This window comes from Peromyscus leucopus, chromosome 6, assembly GCF_004664715.2.
Source record: "Peromyscus leucopus breed LL Stock chromosome 6, UCI_PerLeu_2.1, whole genome shotgun sequence".
Lineage (NCBI taxonomy): Eukaryota > Metazoa > Chordata > Mammalia > Rodentia > Cricetidae > Peromyscus > Peromyscus leucopus.
This window is the reverse complement of record NC_051068.1, coordinates 9,576,918-9,599,388: the sequence shown is the minus strand read 5'-3', so window position 1 is coordinate 9,599,388 and position 22,471 is coordinate 9,576,918. Positions and strand designations below refer to the sequence as shown.

The 22,471-nt window shown below is 41.8% G+C and overlaps 1 protein-coding gene across 2 annotated transcripts in view; it reads left to right on the top strand.

The window, feature by feature from the left end:
• Prkci (protein kinase C iota) overlaps positions 1 to 21,443 on the top strand; it is a 64,273-nt gene extending 42,830 nt beyond the window's left edge. For both annotated transcript variants that reach the window (XM_028872604.2, XM_037206511.1), the window contains exons 7-18: positions 553 to 607; positions 2,081 to 2,139; positions 5,839 to 6,015; positions 6,433 to 6,530; positions 7,004 to 7,090; positions 7,357 to 7,492; positions 9,884 to 9,971; positions 11,273 to 11,398; positions 12,486 to 12,565; positions 14,336 to 14,425; positions 14,924 to 15,039; positions 18,670 to 21,443. In XM_028872604.2, the coding sequence (XP_028728437.1) occupies positions 553 to 607; positions 2,081 to 2,139; positions 5,839 to 6,015; positions 6,433 to 6,530; positions 7,004 to 7,090; positions 7,357 to 7,492; positions 9,884 to 9,971; positions 11,273 to 11,398; positions 12,486 to 12,565; positions 14,336 to 14,425; positions 14,924 to 15,039; positions 18,670 to 18,757 (1,200 nt within the window). In that variant the 3' untranslated portion in view covers positions 18,758 to 21,443. The remainder of the gene's footprint in view (positions 1 to 552; positions 608 to 2,080; positions 2,140 to 5,838; positions 6,016 to 6,432; positions 6,531 to 7,003; positions 7,091 to 7,356; positions 7,493 to 9,883; positions 9,972 to 11,272; positions 11,399 to 12,485; positions 12,566 to 14,335; positions 14,426 to 14,923; positions 15,040 to 18,669) is intronic.
• Positions 21,444 to 22,471: the final 1,028 nt, after the last annotated feature.

The following is a 22,471-nucleotide window of genomic DNA, read 5'->3' as shown; positions in this document are numbered from 1 at the left end:
CTTGGAGGCCAGAAGAGGGTGTCAGACCCCTTGGAGCTGGAGTCCCAAGTGTTGTGAGCTGCCCAGTGTGGCTGCTGGGCACTGAGATGAGACACTGCTGAGCGGTCTCTCTGGTCCCCTTCGTTACCTGTTCTCTTCATTGTCATTGTGCGTGTGCGTGTTCTTTCGTGCAGCTGTTATGCACATGTGCCACAGCATCTGGAGGTCAGAGAGTAACTTGGGAGAGTGTTCTTAGGTTTCAGAGGGAGCTCAGGAGAACAGGTAATGTAGAAGGGGGATCACAGTAGATAGTTTTATTTCCAACTGACCTGAAATCACTTGTGTATTTTCTTCTTTTATTCTGTAAGCTGTGTTATTATGTGATTCATAGGAGTATTGCACGGCTTTATATAATTATGTATTATAATAATGTAATTCACAGCACTTAAGAGTTTTTCACATTTAAGTTTTAGTATTATACATCTCATTGAAATACTGTCATTTCTGGATTTATAGAGGTTTGGGGATTTAAAAGGAATCTCTAAGTTACTGTGTCTTTGGAAATGTTTGTAGGAACCAATGATGCCAATGGACCAGTCATCCATGCATCCAGACCATGCGCAGACAGGTAAGGGTGAGTAACAGTTGGAGACTGCCTTGGGGTGCTTTTTTAAGTGTAATTTCTCATATTAGACTTCATTTCTTTTTTTATTTTTTGAATTATCATACAGAGTATTAGGTTTTCTTATAGCATTTTCAAGTAAAACTTTTGTTACTTCCCCTTCCCTGTTTTCTCCCACATGTCCCCCACCTTAAGCCCTCTGACCCCAGGACCCTCCTTTCCACTGTGGTAACTTTGTTTAAAGCCTAAGTTTAAAAACATGCCGGGCAGTGGTGGCGCACGCCTTTAATCCCAGCACTCGGGAGGCAGAGGCAGGTGGATCTCTGTGAGTTCGAGGCCAGCCTGGGCTACCAAGTGAGTTCCAGGAAAGGTGCAAAGCTACATAGAGAAACCCTGTCTCGAAAAACCAAAAAAAAAAAAATAATAATAATAATAATAATAATAATGTACCTAAGTATATTTTGTGGTAGTAAAACTTGTCACAATATTTTAATATACATATTTAGCATTTGAAAAAACAACTGTGTAAATTAACAGTTGACTTTCTTAGTTCAAACAAATTCTTCTGAGGATCTTTAAATTCAGCAGACTAGTTTCTTTTCCACAGTGAGAAAGTAAAAAACTGAATTTGGAGCTGTGTTGACTGTGGAAGCAACTTGCTTCTATTCAGATCCTTCTTCTGGAAATGTAGAGATACAGCATAGCAAACCGACTGTGGGCGTGAGTTAAGTGTTACACAGGAACAAATCTTAAGCGTGTATTTGGGGGATTCTGAAGCTAAAAGCATTTTTCTGGAAGGTCAGACTGGTCGCTTGGTCCTAAAAGAAGCTTGGAAAGTCTGAGCTGAGGGCTCTTACTTCCCGACTCCCCATCAGCTCTGAGGAGCAGAAGCCCTGACCTGGTCATCTCTTCATCTCTGTGATAGTCAGGCATTCTTAAGATGAGATGGGAAATAAACCCCAGGCCTGCCGTCTCTGTCTTGGGGTACTAAAGCATTGTAGTAGGATTTATAGTCCTCTTTAGAGGACAAATAACTCACAATGAAGAGAAAAAAAGCAGGAGTTGACTGCCAAGTGGCGCTTCCTCTCTGCCTTCACCACTCTTGTGTTTTAAAAAGTGATCTTTCTTTACCATACTTTTTAAAGATTAACTTACTTATTTTATGTATGAGTGCTGTGTCTGCATATATGACTTTATGTCACAAGAGGGCACCAGATCTCATTACAGATGGTTGTGAGCCACCATGTGGGTGCTGGGAATTGAACTCAGGATCTCCGGAAGAACAGCCAGTGCTCCTAACTGCTGAGCCGTCTCTCCAGCCCCCTTCACTACTCTTAATAGATAATTTGGGACAAATGTTAAGCTTTAATTAATTACTTACTCATATGTAAAACTAAGAAAAAAACATGAAAAGAAAAATGTTTATCAAATTCATTGTTGGTTATTTTTCTTTTTTAATATTTGGTTTTGAATTTTTAGTAATTCCATATAATCCTTCAAGTCATGAAAGTTTGGACCAAGTTGGTGAAGAAAAGGAGGTAAGATAATTTGTCCTACTGTGTACAGCATCACTTAGCTTTTTAGAAAGACATAATCTTTTAGAAATATAACACTTTGACTTGATTACATATTATATTGTAACAGTAAAATACAAGGAAGACATTTAATGAGTTTACAGTATTATTTTGATTTAACTGCTTAATTAAGTAATTTTAATTATGAAATAATTTGAAAATTTATTTTCACTTTAGATAGATAAGCAAAAATTATATACAGGAATAGCATTTAGTACTTGAAAATATTATTTGTAACACAATGTAGACACTTGTATTTTGCTTAAAGTATAAATGGTTAAATGTTTTAATTGTCATTTAAAATATAATTGTTACTGTTGTGTGTGTGGTGTATAGAAATAGGATGGCATGCTGCCATGTGCATTGGGGGTCAAGACAACTCTGGAGTTGATACTCTCCTCCTTCCACCTGTGTATGGCTTGTGGGGATCCAACTTCGGGTGCTAGGTCTGGGTGGCAAACCCTTCCTGTAATACTTAAAATTTACTTAATAGTTATTTTTATGTGTATCTGTGTAAGAAAATGCCACAGATGTGCAGGTGGTCATGGATGCCAGAAGGGTGTGTCAATTCATTGGAGCAGCAGTTCCAGTCTGCTGTGAGCTGCCTGGGTTGGGGGCTGAACTCGGATCCGCTGTAATAGCGTCAAGTGCTCTTAACTGCTGAGCTGCTGTTTCTCCAGCCGAAGTTTACTTGTTTCTAAAACAGAAGTTAATTAAAACAATAAGTAGTTTTAGAAAAGCTTTTGGTAAAAAAGAACTTCATGTCTTACCTGCTCTGTGTGTTGTCTTGGAGACAGCACCTTTTAGCCTCTTCCAGTTGTGTGAATAGTACCTAAATCTCTGTTTTTCAAACGTGTGTATTTCTGGCCATGGAAGATCAGTCCTTGCCTTTTTTTCTTTCCTCTTTCTAGTGTTTGATGGGTATGTTATTTCAGGCTTTTCTTGTTTATCTTCCAACTTTTTATCACTGAAATTTGAAACAGAAGTGGCAGACAGAACATTGTAGCCAAGTCCCCTCCCATATGCATTACCCAGTTAAAGTCACTATGAACAGGAGTGGATGATCTTGTCACCCACTCGCTTTACTCCGGCAGAGTTCTGAAGTGCATCTGTCGATCCCATGTTTTTAATATGACATCTTAGAGTCTTGCTCTGATTTAGTCAGGTACCTTTTGTTTGTTTTCTTCTGTTCTTTGGAGTCAAGTTCTCATGTAGCCCAGGCTGTCCTGGAACTCCTTGCATATCTGAGGATCCTTCTTTCTCTCCCTTTCCAGATGTGTTCACTGCCCTGCCCAGCCCAGCTGCACCCATGTCTGCACTCTGTTTTATCTACCTTAAATTCTTTCAGTTTTATTTTTTAAGGCTTTATATTTACTTCTACATTACTAAGGTTGTTAACATTTTACAACCCACCTGCCACTGTGACCACATCTTCCCTGTTTTGTTCATAACTGAATGAGTCAGACAAAGTGAGAACACCCTAGTAATAAAGAATGAGTCCTCTGTTCTTCTGGACCTGTATTAATCTGTTCTTCGGTGCTCGTGGACTCCTTTTTGTTCCTTTTAGAAACGGTCGTTGGCATTTTATCGTTGTCGTCATTATTGCTTTGGTTGTTATGCCTTTTAAGTGACAGACGACGAGACATAGCTAGCTAGATGAAGTTTCCACACAGTGAACACTGTGTGGTGGCCTCTCTGAAGGAAGATCCCCCCTCACTGCAGAGGCCTGTCTTGAAGCTTCTGCTCACTGGCAGTCCCCCTCCCCCTCTGCTAAAGTAGCCGTTGTGTGTGCCCCTCACATAGCTTTGCCTCGATTTGCTCTTGTTTCCGCTGTAGAAACAGCCTCATACAGTGTTCGTGTCTCTGACTTCCTTCATGTAAAATAGATGCATGTTACACAGAGCAGTACTTCAGTTATTTTATCATTTCGGTTTATCTGTCCCACTCCAGTTTTCCCTTTCAGTTGGAATTATTTTGATAAGTTAGGAGGAAACAATCTTATATATAAATATGACAGGGCAAGTGGCCCTGCTTATGAAGGCATGTATGTCATCCAGCCACTCAGGAGGCTGAGGTCGGAGGGTAAGGTAAAGGGTTGCCTGGCCACGGAACACAGAGCCAGCCTCCTCAGCAGCTTAGTGAAGACCTGTTTCAAAACGGAAAAAAGATTTGAAAAGTGTTGAGTTGTAGAACACTTACCTAGCATATGTCAGGTCCTGGATTCAGTTCTTAGTACTACATAAAATAAACTTTTCACTCCCCAAAGAATTAACTATATAAGTAAATAAACGAGTTTGGTGCATGAGTAGTATGTACATTCCACTGCAAGAGACAGTGGTCACAGTCCCATCAGCAGTGTGTGAGAGCGTTAGCTGCTCCTCATTCTTCTCTGCTTGGTCTAGTCAGTGTCTTAAGTCAGTCCTTGGAGTGGAGATAGTGGCCACGTATGATTTTTCTAAACTTGTTTTTAAGATTATCATGATATTATTGGTTTATATACCTTGTAGCCATAAGATTTAATACAAGCTGTTGATGCTTTGATCATTTTCCAGAAGATGCACTTTAAATTAAACTGAGCTCTTGGGGTTTAGATATATTTATTTTATGTGTATCAGTGTTTTGCTTGCATATATGTCTGTGTACCACATGTGTGCCTGGTGCCTGTGGAATTCAAAAGAGGGCATCGGATCCCCTGGCACTGGAGTTACAGACAGCTGTGGGCTGCCATGTGGGTGCTGGGAATTGAACCAGGATCCTCTAGAAGAGCCGACAGAGCTCTTAACCTCTGAACCAGCTCTCCAGGCCCATGACCATTCTTTTTAAACAATTTGTTTTTATTGTTTTTAATTATTTGTATGTGTGTGTCTGTGTCGGTGTGTCTGTGTGAGTGCAGGTGCCTGCAGAAGCCAAGGAGTCAGATCTGGAGCTTTTATTTCCCCCCCTCCCCCTCTCCCCTTCCCTCTCCTATCTTCCTTTTCTTTCCTTGACACTTTTCACCAGAGGATTCCTGCTTTATTCTTGTGGGGCATTTGTGGTTACATGTTGATGACTTTGCAGTATTGAGCTATCGGCATGGTCCCTGAAGGTTTTCATTTTGGATTTGCAGATATCTTATAAAAGATTATCTTTAATAATCTGCATAAATTGACAGAAGTTTAAATTTCTAGTTTTGAATGAATTATAGAGGTTATTACTTTGCCATCCCTTTAATACCAAATCTCCTGTTAACTGTAGTGCCTCGTGCTCATGTTCTGCCTGTAGCATCTCCTATACTGTGAGGAGTGTGTCCCCCCACAGCTCAGGTTACATTTATCTAGCTTTTACCAGATTCTTAGCAGACTCTTCCATCTTGATATTCTGTTTAACTTTAAATCTGTTTGGAAAACCAAACAGATACACACGATTGTCCTTAAAATTTGTCAGGTTCTTTAAAGCATCCTTTAGCATTGCTTAGATTTCAAGTCCATTCTTACTCCTTCTTAACTCACAAGCTCATCCTGTCTCGAAGGTTTTAGGAGAGATAAGAAAAGAGTTCAGAACTTAAAATATCTTATGTTATGAAAACACTTTAAAATCATTGTAATTAGAACAGTTTGTTAGAAATATAAAATATTGAGCAAAACATTTCCAGGTAAAACTTTGTTGGTTAAATGTCTTCAACAGGCGACCAACACCAGGGAAAGTGGTAAAGCGTCATCAAGTCTGGGTCTCCAGGATTTCGATTTGCTTCGAGTTATAGGGAGAGGAAGCTATGCCAAAGTACTGTTGGTTCGATTAAAAAAAACAGATCGCATTTATGCAATGAAAGTTGTGAAAAAAGAGCTTGTCAATGATGATGAGGTAAGTGGTGATGTTTTTTCTACTTCTAGACAAACCCCAGTGTTCAGAAGGCCCTGGTTTAATCCAGAGTACCACACATACACAGTCATAACCAAAGCGCACCACTTCAGCATTTCTGTATTATTATTTTGGTCTACTTTTCTAAGAACAGGCCTTAGGTAAAAATAAAGTCAAGGCTAAGGCATATTATTGTCAAGGGAAGTACTTGAGCTTTCTAAGAGTTCAAGACTGTTTCATAATATTGGACATTTTGTTAATGGTATTTTCTCTTTATATAAGTTTTGTTTCGTGACAGTAAGTGGTTTTGATATTTAGTCTAATCAATTAACATTTGTGATCATTGACTTACTAAGAACAAATTTATCATGAGTTTTTGGTCATTTCATTTGACATAGATTTCCTTGAACTTTGAAATAGGATATTGACTGGGTGCAGACAGAGAAGCATGTTTTTGAGCAGGCATCCAATCACCCTTTTCTTGTTGGGCTGCATTCTTGCTTCCAGACAGAAAGCAGGTAAGATTAAAAGGTGACAGAATGTCACTGGGCTTCATTTCATGTGCTTCCTGTAATTTCTGTGGGAGCACTTCAGAACTTCCTGCTACAATCAGCAATACCGATCTGACACCAGTCACTAGTAGGAAACAAGGAAAGAGAGGGAGAGGGAGAAGGGGCCCCTAAGAAACAGCATGGCTAGCCAGCCCTTGATGGCCTGCACACTCTCATCTGTGACATAATGTCTTCTTTACCTTAGTGACATTCAAACATGACTCACCTAGTAAGTAGCTCCTTAGCCCAAGAGTGGAATCGGTGTAGTTGTGCCGTGCTGGGCTGCTTTCCTGTGTCCATGCCTCTTGTTGCAGCTGAGTTCTAGGCGAGGACTGACTCCTTCAGAACGCCTTTCTGCTGTGGCGATCGCTGTCCTATTGAAAATGCCTGAGCTGTCTGACTCGCTTTGACTGGGCTCTGTGTGGTTTTCCCTGTTTCAGGTTGTTCTTTGTCATAGAGTATGTCAATGGAGGGGACCTAATGTTCCACATGCAGCGACAGAGAAAGCTTCCTGAAGAGCATGCCAGGTAAGTGAGCTCTTTGTTTGAGTTGGATCTCTTCCTTAGAGCTGCCTGACCTTTCGGGGCTACTAGTCAAAAACAGTCCAGCAGCAAGTTACCTTGTTGCCCCTATATTCTGTGTAAGTCATGAGGAGACTGAACTAGGTTAATTTACATAGTAGATTGTAATATGCCTATTACATATTATAATCTGCTATTTGTGTTCATTGTATATTTAGGGTTTTCAAGTGGTGGCTGTTCATAACAAAATCATACTTTTTTTTCAATTCAAGGTTTTACTCTGCAGAAATCAGTCTAGCTCTAAATTATCTTCATGAGCGAGGGATCATTTATAGAGATTTGAAGTTGGACAATGTGCTGCTGGACTCTGAAGGACACATTAAACTCACGGACTATGGCATGTGTAAGGTGAGAGACCCTCCAGACAGCTGTGACTGTCAGTTAAGGAACTTCGTATTTGGGTGAGAAATGATTCACTGCCTTGATTAGGATGAATGTACACCCTGGCTGTTCAGCCATCCGCAGAATTCCACGTCATCTGGGATATGTGTGCTGTGTAGGGTTAGTTGTTTTAATTGATTGTAACTTTTTGTCTTGAAAGCTGTTATGCTTTTGAAGAAAAGTTGGAAATAAAAAGTTGCCTACAGTCCTCATTATGTTAACACAGTACTTTTATATCAGTTTCCAATCTTGCACCTTTTAGTAGACCCTGAACCTACTTTGCAGATTTTCCTTGGGAGTCTGTTTTTGTACTTAAATTTTAAATCTCTGACATAAAGTATGATAAAAGTCAAGTAAGCGTTTCACTTTGTCTGTGTTGGTGTTTAGTCTTTGGCAGCACTGTTTCGTCTGGAGGTCTGGTCTTTTCCCACGATGTGTCTAGAGAACTGTTCTACTTAGTAACACTACTCCAACAGACACCCCAGGTGTGTGAGTGTGCATTGTGTTCATCCACCTGGAGGGTTGCACCAGAGCAGGACTCCACATTCTTACATTCATAAACACTCAAATGGTATTGAGGCTTTAATGTTACTTTCACATAATGTATAAAACTCAAGACCATTTTTCCTATGATACACCTTAAATTATTCTCTTACATAAATTTTTGTTTGTAAATAGTGAAAAGGTTTAGCCAGTGGACTCCTATGTATCCTTCACTTACATTCAGGATGCTGTTCTGCCATTTTTACCCCCAGAGTGTTTTTTTCTCTCTGGTTAAAAAAAAAAATAAAATAAAATAAAAAATTAATCCCAGAGCTTGGGAGGCAGAGGCAGGTGGATCTCTGAGTTCAAGGCCAGCCTGGTCTACAGAGTGAGTTCCAGGACAGCCAAGGCTACACAGAGAAGACAGTAGTTTCTTTCCTTCTTTCTTTCTTTCTTTCTTTCTTTCTTTCTTTCTTTCTTTCTTTCTTTCTTTCTTTCTTTCTTTCTTTTTTTTTTCTTGAGTCACTGTTTGAATATTAGTTAGAATTACCAATTGTACAAGGAGGCAGAGGCATGATGATTCACCTTTGCAAGGTTGGAGCAGGATGGTCCTGAGCTCAAGACCAGCTTGGCAAGAATTTACCCCCCAAGCCATCTCCCTAGCCTTCAAGGAGTCTTTCTTTTATGACTCTCTGTCCTTCCCTTTTCCAGATGAATTTGACCATATTTAAACCATGTAGATGGGCACATGTAACATATTTGGTTGTTGGATTGGCTTTATTTCCTGTTTGTTTGGGTGGGTTTGGTTTTGTTCTTTTGAGACAAGGTCTCAAAACCTATGTAGTTGAGGTTGTCCCTGAGTTAATAATCCTCCTGCTTTAGTCTTCAAAAGGCTGGGATTACGTGTGTAGCACCATGCTTGGTTTTTTTCTTTTTAGTTTCAGTTTTTAATCTAAAATTTTCTCTGTTTATTAGTTACTGGTGTGTGGGATATATTTTCTGATATAGAAATGTTAGGATCTCATGATTGAAGACCATGACATTTTCTTAACATGTTCATTTTTATTCTCAAAGAATATATTAATAGGTATACAAAAATGTATATTTGTTACAGTTCTTAATGGTTGTTCCATTTATTATTGAGTATTTTCTCTACTTGACTTGTGTGTGTATTGTGCCTTAATTGTTCACCAAAGCAGAAGAAGTGACCAGAAACAGAGCATTGTCATGTCAACAGTTGTGTAAGATGATTAATTTTAGTCATGTGAATTCGATTTTGTACTGAATTTTAACAAATATTTTGTTATATTTATTTGTTTGTATATTTATTTGTTGTGCATACAGTGTTCTGACTGCAGGCCAGGAGAGGGCACCAAATTTCATTACAAACGGCTGTGAGCCACCATGTGGGTGCTGGGAATTGAACCCAGGACTTCTGGAAGAGCAGCCAGTGCTCTTAACCTCTGAGTCATTTCTCCAGCCCAACAAATATTATTTTAAAAGCAGGTTTTTGTTTGGTTTGCTTTGGGTTTTGTTGTTGTTGTTGTGGGGTTTTGTTTGCTTATTGTTTTTGTTTTTTTGAGACAGGATTTCTCTGTGTAGGCCTGGCTGTTCTGGAACTCACTCTGTCAACCAGGCTGGCCTCAAAGTCGCAGAGATCCACCTGCCTCTTGCTAAACTGACTTTAACAACATCTAGGGTGAATAAGTTTTCTTTACGATATTTAGTAGCAATGACAGTTTTCATGATAAGGTAACTGTTTCTAGTGATGTTGTTTAGGTTTAATGTATTGCGTATACATGCTGAATTTAGACAGATGAAATGGAAGAGGTAAATTTTGTATCTTTTTTCCTGCTTTTTTCCCCCCTATGAAAGGAAGGATTACGGCCTGGAGATACGACTAGCACTTTCTGTGGAACTCCCAATTACATTGCTCCTGAAATTTTAAGAGGAGAAGATTATGGTAATAAATAAATAAGTGGTATTTTAGCTATTGCTATATTGGTGGTTTAATATGGTACCAATGACAGTATAATATGCTATAGCATTTTATTACTCATTAATATAAGCTTTTCTTGATTCTGTTAACCTACATGAAGACCCTCAGATTCTGAAACCAAAGCCAAAAAGAGTTTGGTATTTGGGGGAGTATACATTTAAATACTTTACTAGTGACAAACACTGAGCATGGCCAGAACTGCTATAAACAGTTAACTTCAAGTTCCCTTATAAACCTGAGGTCAGCATTACTGACCTGTTTTACAAATGAGGAAACTGATGTACAGAACAGTTTGAATAATATGCCTAGATCACAGTAGCCAGGAAGCCACATAGGTTTTAAACCATCAGCTGTGTGAAGCCAGTGTCTTGAACTTCTAGAAGATTGTTCAGGTTCCTATTGGATATTTCCCCTAGGAGTCTAAAAGATGGAGGCTGGGTGCTTGTCAGGTGCCAGACACTACATTCTTTTTTTTCTTTTCTTTTTTTTTTTTTTTCCTGAGCCAGGGTCTTTCTACATAACCCTGCCTGTCCTGGAACTTGCTATGTAGCCAGGCTGGTCTTGAACTCAAAGAGATCTGACTGCCTCTGCCTCCCGAGTGCTGGAATTAAAGTGCATCACCACATCTAGCTTCCATTAATTTTTTTCATCTATATTTATTATTTTTATTAGTGCTTTGAGAATTTCATACAATATGTTTTGATCCTATCTTCCCACTTCCCGTTCCTCCCAAATCCACCTTCGACTTCCCTTCATCCAACTGTGTCTTTCTCTTTTTCACTCTTGGTGTCCAGTTTGTGCTGCCCCCGGGAGCACGGTCAGCTGAGAAGGAGCAGCTCTCTTAGAGAAAAGCCCTCCCAGCCCCTGTCGCTTGCCGTAGCTCCTGGTGTCCGCTGCCTCTCATGCTGGCACTCAGCCTGGCTGGAGTCTCCCGGGACTTGTGGGTGCTCTCCCAGCCGCTGTGAGGCAGAGCCGCCCTGCTGGTCTGGAAGCTTTGTTCCCTGCATTGGTCCAGCACCTCCTGCATTTTTAGTCTCCACCCTCTTTCACCACGACCCCTCTCTTGGGAGGAGGGATTCTTACATAGATGTTCCTTTTAGGCTTGGACCAAGTATTTCTGTAGTTCTTAGTGCCTACCATCTATTTATAATCTAATTAGAATTTACTTTTTCATCATGTTTACATTTTCATCTCATAATAAATTTCTGATTGCTGGCTTTTCATGAATACAGAGAAGACTTATTATTTAAAATTTCTTTCCAAAGGCTTCAGTGTTGACTGGTGGGCTCTTGGAGTGCTCATGTTTGAGATGATGGCGGGAAGGTCTCCATTTGATATTGTTGGGAGCTCCGATAACCCCGATCAAAATACAGAGGATTATCTATTCCAAGGTAATTCACAGTATTTTGTAGAGATTCTCTGTGAATAACCTAGAGCAAAATTATAATTCTGAGTAAGAAAAAGAATAATTTGGACATGCACTCCTAACTTTATGTAGTTTGGATAGTTTTTAAATGCACCCTTCCTGCTTCTCTAGTCTGCACTTCATTCACAGTTTCCTTCCCACATCACACTCCTAACGACGCAGCTGAGCTTGTCTGTCCTGGATGCTGAAGCAGGGCATCTACTGCCTAGAGAGACTAGTCTTGGTGCAGGAGCCCTTGGCTTCGTGCCCAAGTTCAAGAAAAGTAGAGTGTGAAGATATCAGAGCTCAGAGCACTGTTAAGGACTCGGGGTGCTCACAGTGAGAACTGCTTGCTAAAAGTCAAACGGAACAGAAGCAGGAGGCCAAGCCCAGGGACCTTTACCACAAAGTGTGACAGTGTCCACAAAATTCTGCATTTAGTAGTTAAAACCCTCACAGGATGCGAAGATGTTTAATGTTATAGGGAACCAAAGGGCCATTAAGACTATGAGAAGCCCCTCGGGCTCACTAGGAATTAGAAAAATACACACTAAGTGTTAATGAGCTACAGTTTCATGCCTATGCATTTGACAGAGACTTTGGTCTGATAATAACTGGTTAGTGCTCATGAGGGTATGAGCAGCGGGAACTCTCAGGACTGCTAGTGTGTGTGTGTGTGGGGGAGGTTGACAGTGGCTTTGGAGAATAATTTCACATTTCCTGGTACAATTCTGTGTTACATATGCAAGAACTTGACATTATTAACTTTCGTGTGTCATAAGAACACTGTGAAGCAGGTATTGTTTCTATTTCTGTTTACAGAGGAAAAAACTGAGGCACAGTTAGATAGTGAAAAATAAAACATGTTTGTAAATAGTAAATGCAATGTTCAGATAAGGGGCCAGCTGTGAGAAGGAGGGTCAAGGGATTAGGAAAATACATAAAGTGTTTCAGTTATGTAGATAATGGTTTTCTGCTGGAACACCTTAAATAGCTTAGAATCTAAAGAAAAAACTTAAACATCCAGGCCACATAAAAAGCTGAAAATTGCACTGTCATTCTTATCTTTCTAGTTATTTTGGAAAAGCAAATTCGCATACCACGTTCTCTGTCTGTAAAAGCAGCAAGTGTACTGAAGAGTTTTCTCAACAAGGTAAGAATTGTGTGTAAAATCTAATATGATTTCTTTACCTGTGTAAGTCGGCCTGGTGAGCAGAGGCTCAGCCTGGGACATGGAGGCTCAGCCTGGTGAGCAGAGGCTCAGGCTTGGTAATTGGAGGCTCAGGCCTGGTAATTGGAGGCTCAGGCTGGTGAGTGGAGGTGCAGCCTGGTGAGCGGAGGCTCAGGCAGTGTGATTATGTAACTTTTCAGTTATGGTGGAATTTTATTTCATAACCAATGAGACACTATCAAATCCTGACCTGTTTATCCTTGCCGCATGGCCAATTTAATTTGCCCCCAACTAGATACTGCATTTGATGCTTTTAATGTAAGTGATACATAATATCATGTTAGTGGAGGAAAAATGGAGGCTTTAGGATTAGCTATAATTGCATTTTCAGTTCTATTTCTGTGTATCATTATCCATAAAACCCATTCATCACCATGTATTTTTTGAGCATGTGGTCAGTAGTGTTTGCTATCTGTTTCATATTAAGAACCCAGTATTTAGATAAAATTCAGAGGAAGTGAAATGGCATCTTAAAATGTAACATCACTTGATTGCTTGGAGTTGTTAGTACGCCAGGAGGGCTTAGGATCTAAGATTGCGAATTTGGGATTCATAAATTTTATTTCAAATAAATGAAGGTAGAAAATGGGTTATATTTACCTCCTTGAGCAGATAAGGTTGAACTTCAATAAAATTGGAAATTGGCATTTAGTTTAGAAGGCTATTTTTTTATTTTGTGTGTCAGGAGTGTTTTACCTGCATGCATATCTGTGTATCCCATGCACTACTGTTGCACAAGGAAGCCAGAAGGGGGCATCACATCTCCTGGAACTGGATTCAGAGTTGGTTGTGAGCTGCCATGTGAGTGTTGGGAATCCAACCCAGACCCTCTAGAAGAGCAGTTAGTGTGCTCTTAACCACTGAGCCATCTCTCTGGTCCCTGGATGGCTATTTTATGTGAGGGAAGATTTAAACTGGAAAGCTTATGTTTCACACAATGAGAAATGAAATTGAGAGATGCTAATGTATAAAATAAAATGCCTTCTATCTATTCACAGCAGGAATAAAAGCCAAGGCTTTGTGAGGTAGGTCCAGCCTCCATCGCAGTCAGTGATCAGATAATTGCTGTGTCTTGTTTTAGACAAATAGGGTTTGTTGCTGTGGTTGAGCATAGGCTATAACACTGAGCTAAAATGTAAGTGTGGCAACGTTCAGAGGTTTCTTAATAATAACTGAACTCTGGCTCATGAGAAAGACATAGCTAAATGCTGGCCTTATTTTTCCTCACATTCTTTCATTAACAAAGATCGGCAATAGTACACTCCCATTTAAAAAACAATATCATGTAGCTCAGGCTAACCTTGCATTCTCTGAAACAGAGGATGGCCTAGAACGGATATATATATAGATAGATAGATTTGGGGGGGGGGGTTGAGACAATTTCTCTGTATAACTTTGAAGCCTATCTTAAAACTCACTCTGTAGACCAGGCTGCCCTCAAACTCACAGTGATCCGCCTGCCTCTGCCTCCTGAGTGCTGGGATTATGTCTGGTGTCATATTCTCCACTTACTGCCTTGATAAGCTGATGAAGAGCTGGGTGGAAACTTTCCCTGTTGTGAACTCTAGATGACTCACTTGGGTCTGGTAGGGGGCTTTCTAGAAACAGCTAGACATTTCAGTTTCTCAAACAAAGGCATCATTAGGTAGGAACCTCACTCATCTACCTCTTGAAACACTGCTTCTGCCATAGGACCCAAAGGAACGATTGGGTTGTCACCCTCAAACTGGATTTGCTGACATCCAAGGACACCCATTTTTCCGAAACGTGGACTGGGACATGGTATGTAAATTTTTTCCCTTGGTTGGGTTTTATTATAACTAAGGACCAACTTTTATTACATTAATAAGTTATTGAAAAGCTAAGATATGATAGCTTAAATAACTTAAAACTACTCAATGGTACTTATAAAAAATTTTAAGAGAGCTGGGCAGTGGTGGCGTACAACTTTACCCCCAGCACTCAGGAGACAGAGGCAGGTGGATCTCTGTGGGTTCCAGGATAACCAGGGCTACACAGAGAAACCCTGTCTTGAAAAACAAACAACAGACAAGAAACAAAAAACTTTAGAAATAAAACAGAATATTAATGTACTGGAGCAGTATGTAATATTACGGAGGCCCACACCAATGTTCAGATTGCTGAGATGTGGCCCTGGTTGCTTGTTGCTGGAATTGTACAGCAGCATGCCTGGTGAGACTCAGAGAACAGAGCCAGTCGTAGAGGCGCAGTCAGTGTTCATGAATGCAGACCTGAGCTTTCATCTGTGTGTCCTTTTAGATGGAGCAAAAGCAGGTGGTGCCGCCCTTTAAACCAAACATTTCTGGAGAGTTTGGTTTGGATAACTTTGACTCCCAGTTTACTAATGAACCAGTTCAGCTCACTCCAGATGATGAGTAAGTAATTCTACACACTAAAATGTTTTTAAACTTCTTTTGAAATCTAAATCTCAAGGCTATTTAATTGTTTATGAAAATATTATATATAATTTATATGTAGCCATTCCATTGCTGAGTATTTGGATCCATTATGCTGACTAACACTCCAGCAATGGTTTTATCTACTTGCTTTGTATGCATTATCTTATCCCATTCTCACAACAGCCTTGGGAGTGGGTGTGGTCATCTTCACTTTACAGATGAGAAACCAAGGCTCGGAGAGGTTAAGCAGAGGTAGACAGGTGTCAGCATTTGCACCCAGGGCTGACTGGCCAGGGCCTGTAGTTTACACTGGGCTACACTGCCCCATCTGCTCTGAGCACCTCTCTGAGTTTCTGGGTGGCCTTATGAAAGTGACACGAGGGAGGCTCTAGTCTAGCCGGCGGCAGGGGTCCGAATAGTTGTGGGTGTCACCTCTTTTACAGGTACACTTAGAGGAGCTCGAGGTTATTTTCATAGTCTCTCTCTCTCTCTCTCTCTCACCTTTGTCCTTGGCGTTCACTTCACTTGTATCTCAGTCGGGCATTCTTTGCAGCTGTTCTTAGAGCCTTCGCTCAAGGGACTAGCCTTGACTCTTGACTCTGACTGCAGGAACTGCGACCTCGGGTGCAGATGACCTCAGGCAACTTGTGTCTCAGGACTGTGCCTCTCTCCTCCTGCGGGAAAGCCCTCATTCCCGGAAGGCCACCCTCTCCTTCCTAGCCCTGGCCTGTGTCCCGCCCTCCCCGGTTCCAGCTCCCCTCGCGTCACCGCCTTGGTTTTCCAGCACTTCCCTCCTGCCTAAAGACACACTTAGTTTGCTTTTCCTCGGAATCTCCGCCTCCTCTGAGGCCCCATGTTCTCTGTCACTTCGTTCTTTCCGTCTTCAGATGGTCAGAGAAATGCTTGTCATGTTCTTAGTAAAGGAAGAAGCAGTGTCTGCCGGACTCTTGTCGGCGTGGCCAGCATTCCTTCCTGCCTTCTGTTGTCTTCCAGACATTCGTAGGGTGACTTGCTTCTTAAACTTTGGCAGGTCAGGCTGGTCTCTTCATTTCTAGGTTTCAAAGCGTGGTTTGGTGAGTCCTCATCTCCCCGATGTCTGTGAAAGGTATGGCATTCCGCACAGTGTCATCCGGAGACCAGGATGCCGCGTGGTTCTGTCCACGGCAGCCTTCTGTTTGCTGTCTTCATTTGTACCTTAGAGACTTTAGCTGGCCCTGCATGGTGGATGCTAGTTATTTAAGTGACTACTAACCAAATGGGCAGATGGCTGTGGGGCAAAAGGCCTGTGACATTCATGGATGATCACAGCCTGATTTCACAAAAAGCTCACTGAGACCGAACTGAGTTAGAAAGAGCGTGGGGTTAATCAGAAGAGAGACACTCGAGCGAGCCCATGTCCTTCTCCCCGGCTGTGCCACTCTGTGGAACTGCTAACTTCTCTGCTGACCTGTTCCTTCTCATGTTGTCTGCCTCACAAGGTTCTGTGGAGAGGAAGTGAGGGTGCTTTCTGAGCAGCGTCCACTGCCCCTCCGTGGTGCTCCTGAGCACCTCCGTCTGCTGAACTTTGTCAGAAGACACCTCGATAGCTGGAGTCTAAAACCAGAGTTGTTTTTAGTTGATGACCTTTGTAGTTTCTCTGTGCTGCCCCTCGGTTGATGTCACACCTTGTGTCTGCCTGTCACACCACCACCCATCCTGTCGGCCAGATTCAGCCATGCTTGGGGAGGTCTCTTCCCCCACCACGTCCTCCAGTGCCCACGCTGAGGCGGCTTGGGGAGGTCTCTTCCCCCACCACGTCCTCCAGTGCCCACGCTGAGGCGGCTTGGGAGGTCTCTTCCCCCACCACGTCCTCCAGTGCCTACGCTGAGGCGGCTTGGGGAGGTCTCTTCCCCCACCACGTCCTCCAGTGCCCACGCTGAGGCGGCTTGGGGAGGTCTCTTCCCCCACCACGTCCTCCAGTGCCCACGCTGAGGCGGCTTGGGGAGGTCTCTCCCCCACCACGTCCTCCAGTGCCCACGCTGAGGCGGCTTGGGGAGGTCTCCCCCCACCACGTCCTCCAGTGCCCACGCTGAGGCGGCTTGGGGAGGTCTCTCCTTTAGCGCTTGGACCTGAGCTTTCTTTTCTTCTCCTGTTGTCTTAATCCCAGATCCAGTCTCATTCACACTGTTCCAAGGGCATAGGACCAGGCCCCTAGTCGCCTAGTCGATTCCTTCTTCCCTTTACTGTGCATCCTAGTCAGTGTGCTTCATGAAGGACTGTTCAATTCTTCAGCCCTAATCAGAAACCACCCAGGTAACAGCTGTCCGCACCCCCCACTCCGTTCCTGCCTCCCCTTTGGCCATTTCACTAAAACACAAAAGGTGTTCTGAGCAGTCAGTCTATCCCTTACCACTCCCTGATGGTGGGTGTCACACTCTCTCTCTCTCTCTCCTGCTGTGTCTCCTCTGTCATTTTTACTGACTGAGATCTTCTCACTTTTCCGACTAGACCTTTGATCAGCGGGGATGATCGGCAGAGTCTTAGATGTAGCACAGCCGTCCTTCCAGTAGCACCTCCCCCTTAGCACCCTTCCGTTCCCGGCTCCACCGCCGATGGTTTCTTCATTTCTCCAGACCTCCCAGTCTGTCCAATCCACGTGCTTGTATGATGAACGCATAATGATTTCTCCAGCTCGATATCGCCTCCCTTTGTTGTGTGGTTAGAACAGGACTTGGCTTACACTGTAGGAAATTTAGCAGACAGTGGGGTGGGGAGATGTCTCACTTGGTAAAGTGCTTGCCATGTGAGCATGTGGACCTGAGTTCAGATCTCCAGCACCCGTATAAAGAGCCGAGTGTGACAGCACATATCTACACTCCTAGTACCTAAGATGCAGAGATGCTGGGGACCTGGAGCTCATTACCCATCCACCGGACCAGTGAGCTCCAGGTCCATCGAGAAACCCTGCTCAGAATGTAAGGTGGGCAGTGACCAAGGAAGCCACCTGCTGTCGACCACATGTGCACGGGAGCTCACGAGTGTGTGTGTGTGTGTGTGTGTGCGCGTGCGTGCGTGCGCACGCGAGCGAAATATAGCACACTGCTTTCTCTTAGGGCTTTCCAATATATGCTGCTCCTTCAAGGAGAGAGCTCTACTTTGTGCTTGGCAGTGTGGCATGTCCCTTTGGTACTGGAGTGTTGGCAGTTCTGCGCTTGCTGTGTGTTAAGCTAGGTGTGCAGTGGGCCACAGTGCCAGCCCTCCTCTGCTCCAGGTCTCCTGTCTCTGCTGCCCTTTTCTTTGGCCCACTTCTTCCCTTCCCTTCCCCATCTGCCTGGCTGTCCACCTCCATCAAGAGTGCTACTGGGCAGAAGTTCAGGGGTTGTGATAGTCTCTGTGTCTTTAAAGACCCTCGGGCTGCTTCTGAGTCCTCTTGGCTTGACGGCTGCTTGTGGGGTTATTGGTTTTCCTGGTTCTTCTAGAAGTGACTTTGTGATGAATCTAAGGGCTTGTTCTCTTTCCACAGTTAAGGTCATTTAGCCCTCTGTTTTCTTTGTGCCTGTATCTCACTGTGTAAAGGCTGAAAGAGTCCTGATTATGATGACAATGAATTTATTTTTCTTTCAACAGTGACATCGTGAGGAAGATTGATCAGTCTGAATTTGAAGGTTTTGAGTATATCAACCCTCTTTTGATGTCTGCAGAAGAATGTGTCTGACCCTTCCTTTCAGCTCTCATTTGCTTACCGTCATTTAGTGCATGGATCAACCTGTTAGCCTGGTCACAGTTGACATTCTGAGAACTCTCACTATCCTGTTAGAGACGACAGGAATCATAGAGCTAAGTAGAGCTAAGAAAAAAAAAAAAATGAAACTAGCTTCCCCACAGTCAGGTCAGACTTCAGTTACACTTGCTCTCCAGAGGCCTAGGAATGAGTGAGGAAGTTGTCTTTTGTTTAAGGAAATACCACAGCTTCTCAAACAGAGTCTCTGTTGCGTTGTGACACACAGTGGGATGACGTCATCAGTCTCCTACAGTTGGTGTCATCTTGTGTTAAGTCAGCTGAAGGCTTGATTGTGTAATGGAGGGTAATTCACAATACATCTTGTATTCCTAGTTTCAGAGTTCCTTGAGTTTAAGAATCCTCCTATAAATTTTCTCATTACTTGGATAATTATTGCTATTTAAAGGAGCAGTTATCAAATTGATATACAATTGACTAGTTTTACTAAGAATTGGGTTATAAATTAGTAGCCGTGTTTGAAAAACTGGCACAATGATTTATTTATTTTGTGTTTTAAAATTCTTTTTTTCAGACTAAGGGGTTAGCTTCTGAGCTTGCCTTTTCAGTGAAAACTAGCATGCTGATACATGTAGTTCAGAGACCCGGAAGGCACATGAATGGACAGTTGCTCAGTACATATAAAGGAAAATAGACGTTTAAAGCAGCTGCAGAAAGAGCAGTGATGGTGTGTTATTTCTTATTGGGAATGAATCCTACAGTTGGACTTTGAGATTTGGTTTAAATAGTGAGGAGACACTCACTTCTTACCCAATTAGAAGAGCACTCCATTCATTCAGGGGAGGCAGAATGTACATACATATTTTATTATTTAGAGTATAGGAAAATAATTTATCTTCTAAGTAGAATGTCTTAACTACTTTTGATTCCTTCCTCAAAGTACATTTCTTGTACTTTTGAGACCTGCTAATGGTGTCTCCAATGAAATCAAGAACAATAGTAAAAGAACTTGAGTATAACACATGTGTACTCACATCACAGTTCTAGCTCTTCCTGAGTTTTTACGTCTTAGGTAACAAATGTAATACATAATAGAATGCATTTCAGGGGCAGAGTTATTTAGTTCTCCACACTATTTTTATTAATAGTAGTAGTTAGGAACATTTTATTTAAAAAAAGTACCATTTTTAGCATCATTCTGCTGTTTATTTTAAATATTTTTATATAAAGAACTTTAAAATAATTATCTAAATAAACTACAGTTATCAAATCAGTAAAATTTAATTTTAGGAATGCTCTCTAGTGTTCTGCTTATAATGATTTAAACCATCTAGGCATTTGAAAATTATCTTTTGGGGGACGCTACATTTCATTAGAAGTGTAAGTTTCCCCAGGTTTGTGTCATGTATTTTCTTTTCTTCAAATAACTTAAGGCTGAGAACAATGAAAACCTCCACTGATTGAGGCCAAATAAGGAACCAGTGAGGTGGCTCAGCAGGGAAAGGCTCTTGCTGCCAAGCCTCTGACCTGAGTTTGATGCCCGAAACTCATGTGGTAAAGGAAAGAACCAGATCCCACAAGTTGGTACACATGGCACTTGCACACCCCTCCCCTGCAATAAATAAATGTGTAGGGGTGGGGAGCAGCCAAATAAATGCAGGAAATGCACACCAGAAAGCAATTGCTTATGTGCATTTTTATGTTTGAGAGGTATCTATGTTTCCCTAATACTTAGAACTTAGTTTAAATCAAAAGGCAGTGTTCGCATCATAAACTTGTAGAGAATTCTGGTGTCAATATGTTTATTACCTTTTAAGTGGTGCTGTTTTCCTTGGGGCATTTTGGAATATAGAATAATCACTGAGAGTTTGTTTAAAAATGCACATCATTGGGCCTACCTTAAGACTCTTGAGATTTTGTATCTCATTTTGAGAAACATTTTCTCCAAGTTGTTCTTTTTATGTATGTGACCTTATTTCTCACTGGAGTGTGAGTCTGCTTTTGTGGTGAAAGAGTTTAAGAGGGAGAATCAGTGAGTTATCATGCACATTTGTCAGCAGATTTAGATGGGTTAATTCAAGTTACATATCTTCCCTACCCCCACCCCAATAAAACCTGTCTATTTTCTGCCGATACTGTACAAATGATGAGCATTTTTCTATGATGAGGTTTTAACCATTATTAATGGTGGTCTTTGTCCTTAAATCTTTTTTTAACTAAGAATTACTGTGTGTATTTTATACAGAATTATTGCAAATGTCTTTAATTGAGTTCTGGTTTTCAGTCCTGACGTGCCATGCCAGCTCTTTGTATGTCGTGTAAAAGTTCTCTCAGAATACTCATCAGGATAACGGTATGGACGGGCGGAGTGGTTAGCATTTGGTGTCTTAGAAAGCATTTATTTTGCATAAGCTGTGGTCAGATAGTTTTATCACATGCAGCTGGATTGGATGTCTAGTTCCATGTGTCCTCAGTGCCGGTACATTTAGTTTAGAAATTTGTTTTAATTTTTGTCATGTAGAATACTGCCTTGTTCACTATAATGTAATCTGTATTTGTATAATTTTTTTACATTAAAACCTTTAAATAAAATGTTTAATACCTATGAGGAGTGTACCAATTTTAACAAGTGCCACATTAAAAAAAAAGTTCCCAAACTAGACTATTTGTTCCAGAATTTCTATAATTCAGACAACATTCTATTGGGGGAATTGAAAGATTCTAGTATATTTTAAACCTGTTCCTCAGTAGGTCTTTTCATGTGAAAAGTAAGAACTCAGCTGAACACAGAACTGAAGCTTACCCAAACATTCAGAGCGAGTCATTCCTGTATTAATTAGGCTTCACGCTGATCTATTGTGTTTGAAAGGCTGGCGCTTCCACTCTGGGGGTAATAGCTGGTGCCCATGAGTAGTCTCCACCGTAACTGTCCGTTCTCCCGTGGTAATTACATCTTCAGTGCCTTTATCCACAGAAAGCACGGAACTGTACAGTGAAAGCCTTCCCTTGAGTTCATCCTGATTGCAACCCTTGTTTGAACAGTTAGAGACAGTGCTGGTGAGGTCAGGTAGCGTCACTAACACTCAGTGCTAGTGAGATTTCCAGGCAGTCCAACAAGGACCTTGGAGTTTTAGGGGAATTTTGCATGAAACGTTGAGTCACTGGGGCAGCCAGCTGTCCCCTGAAAGGTGAAACAGATCTCCAGTCCCTGAAACTTTGACAGCTTGTTTCTGAACAACACCAAGCAGTGTGTCATGTGGTGGAGCTGGGGTCTTTCCTAGACTTGCTCTAGGAAAGAATGGAATCAGAGACATGAGACCACACAGTCCCAGTAGGCGGAGCCACCAATCTGCTGCACCACATTGAGTCATGCTAAATAAGGCTAATCAAGCCGAACCTCTGTCATTGACACTGATAAGAAACAGACACACTTGCAGTGAGAAAGGCCAAGGAAATGTAAATACACATGGTGTGGCTGTGATTTGTAGATGTAACCAACTGTCTTATTAAATAAGAAACGGAGCCAATGCAAAGAAGAAAGCCAAGAAGTCAGAGCTAAGAGCTAAAAACCTTACCCTTCTTCTCGCGGTGGTCCTACCTCTCCAAAAGAGACCTACTTCCTGTGTGTCTGTCTTTATAAAGACTTTCTGTTCTGCCTTCTCATTGGTTGTAAACCCAACCACATGACCA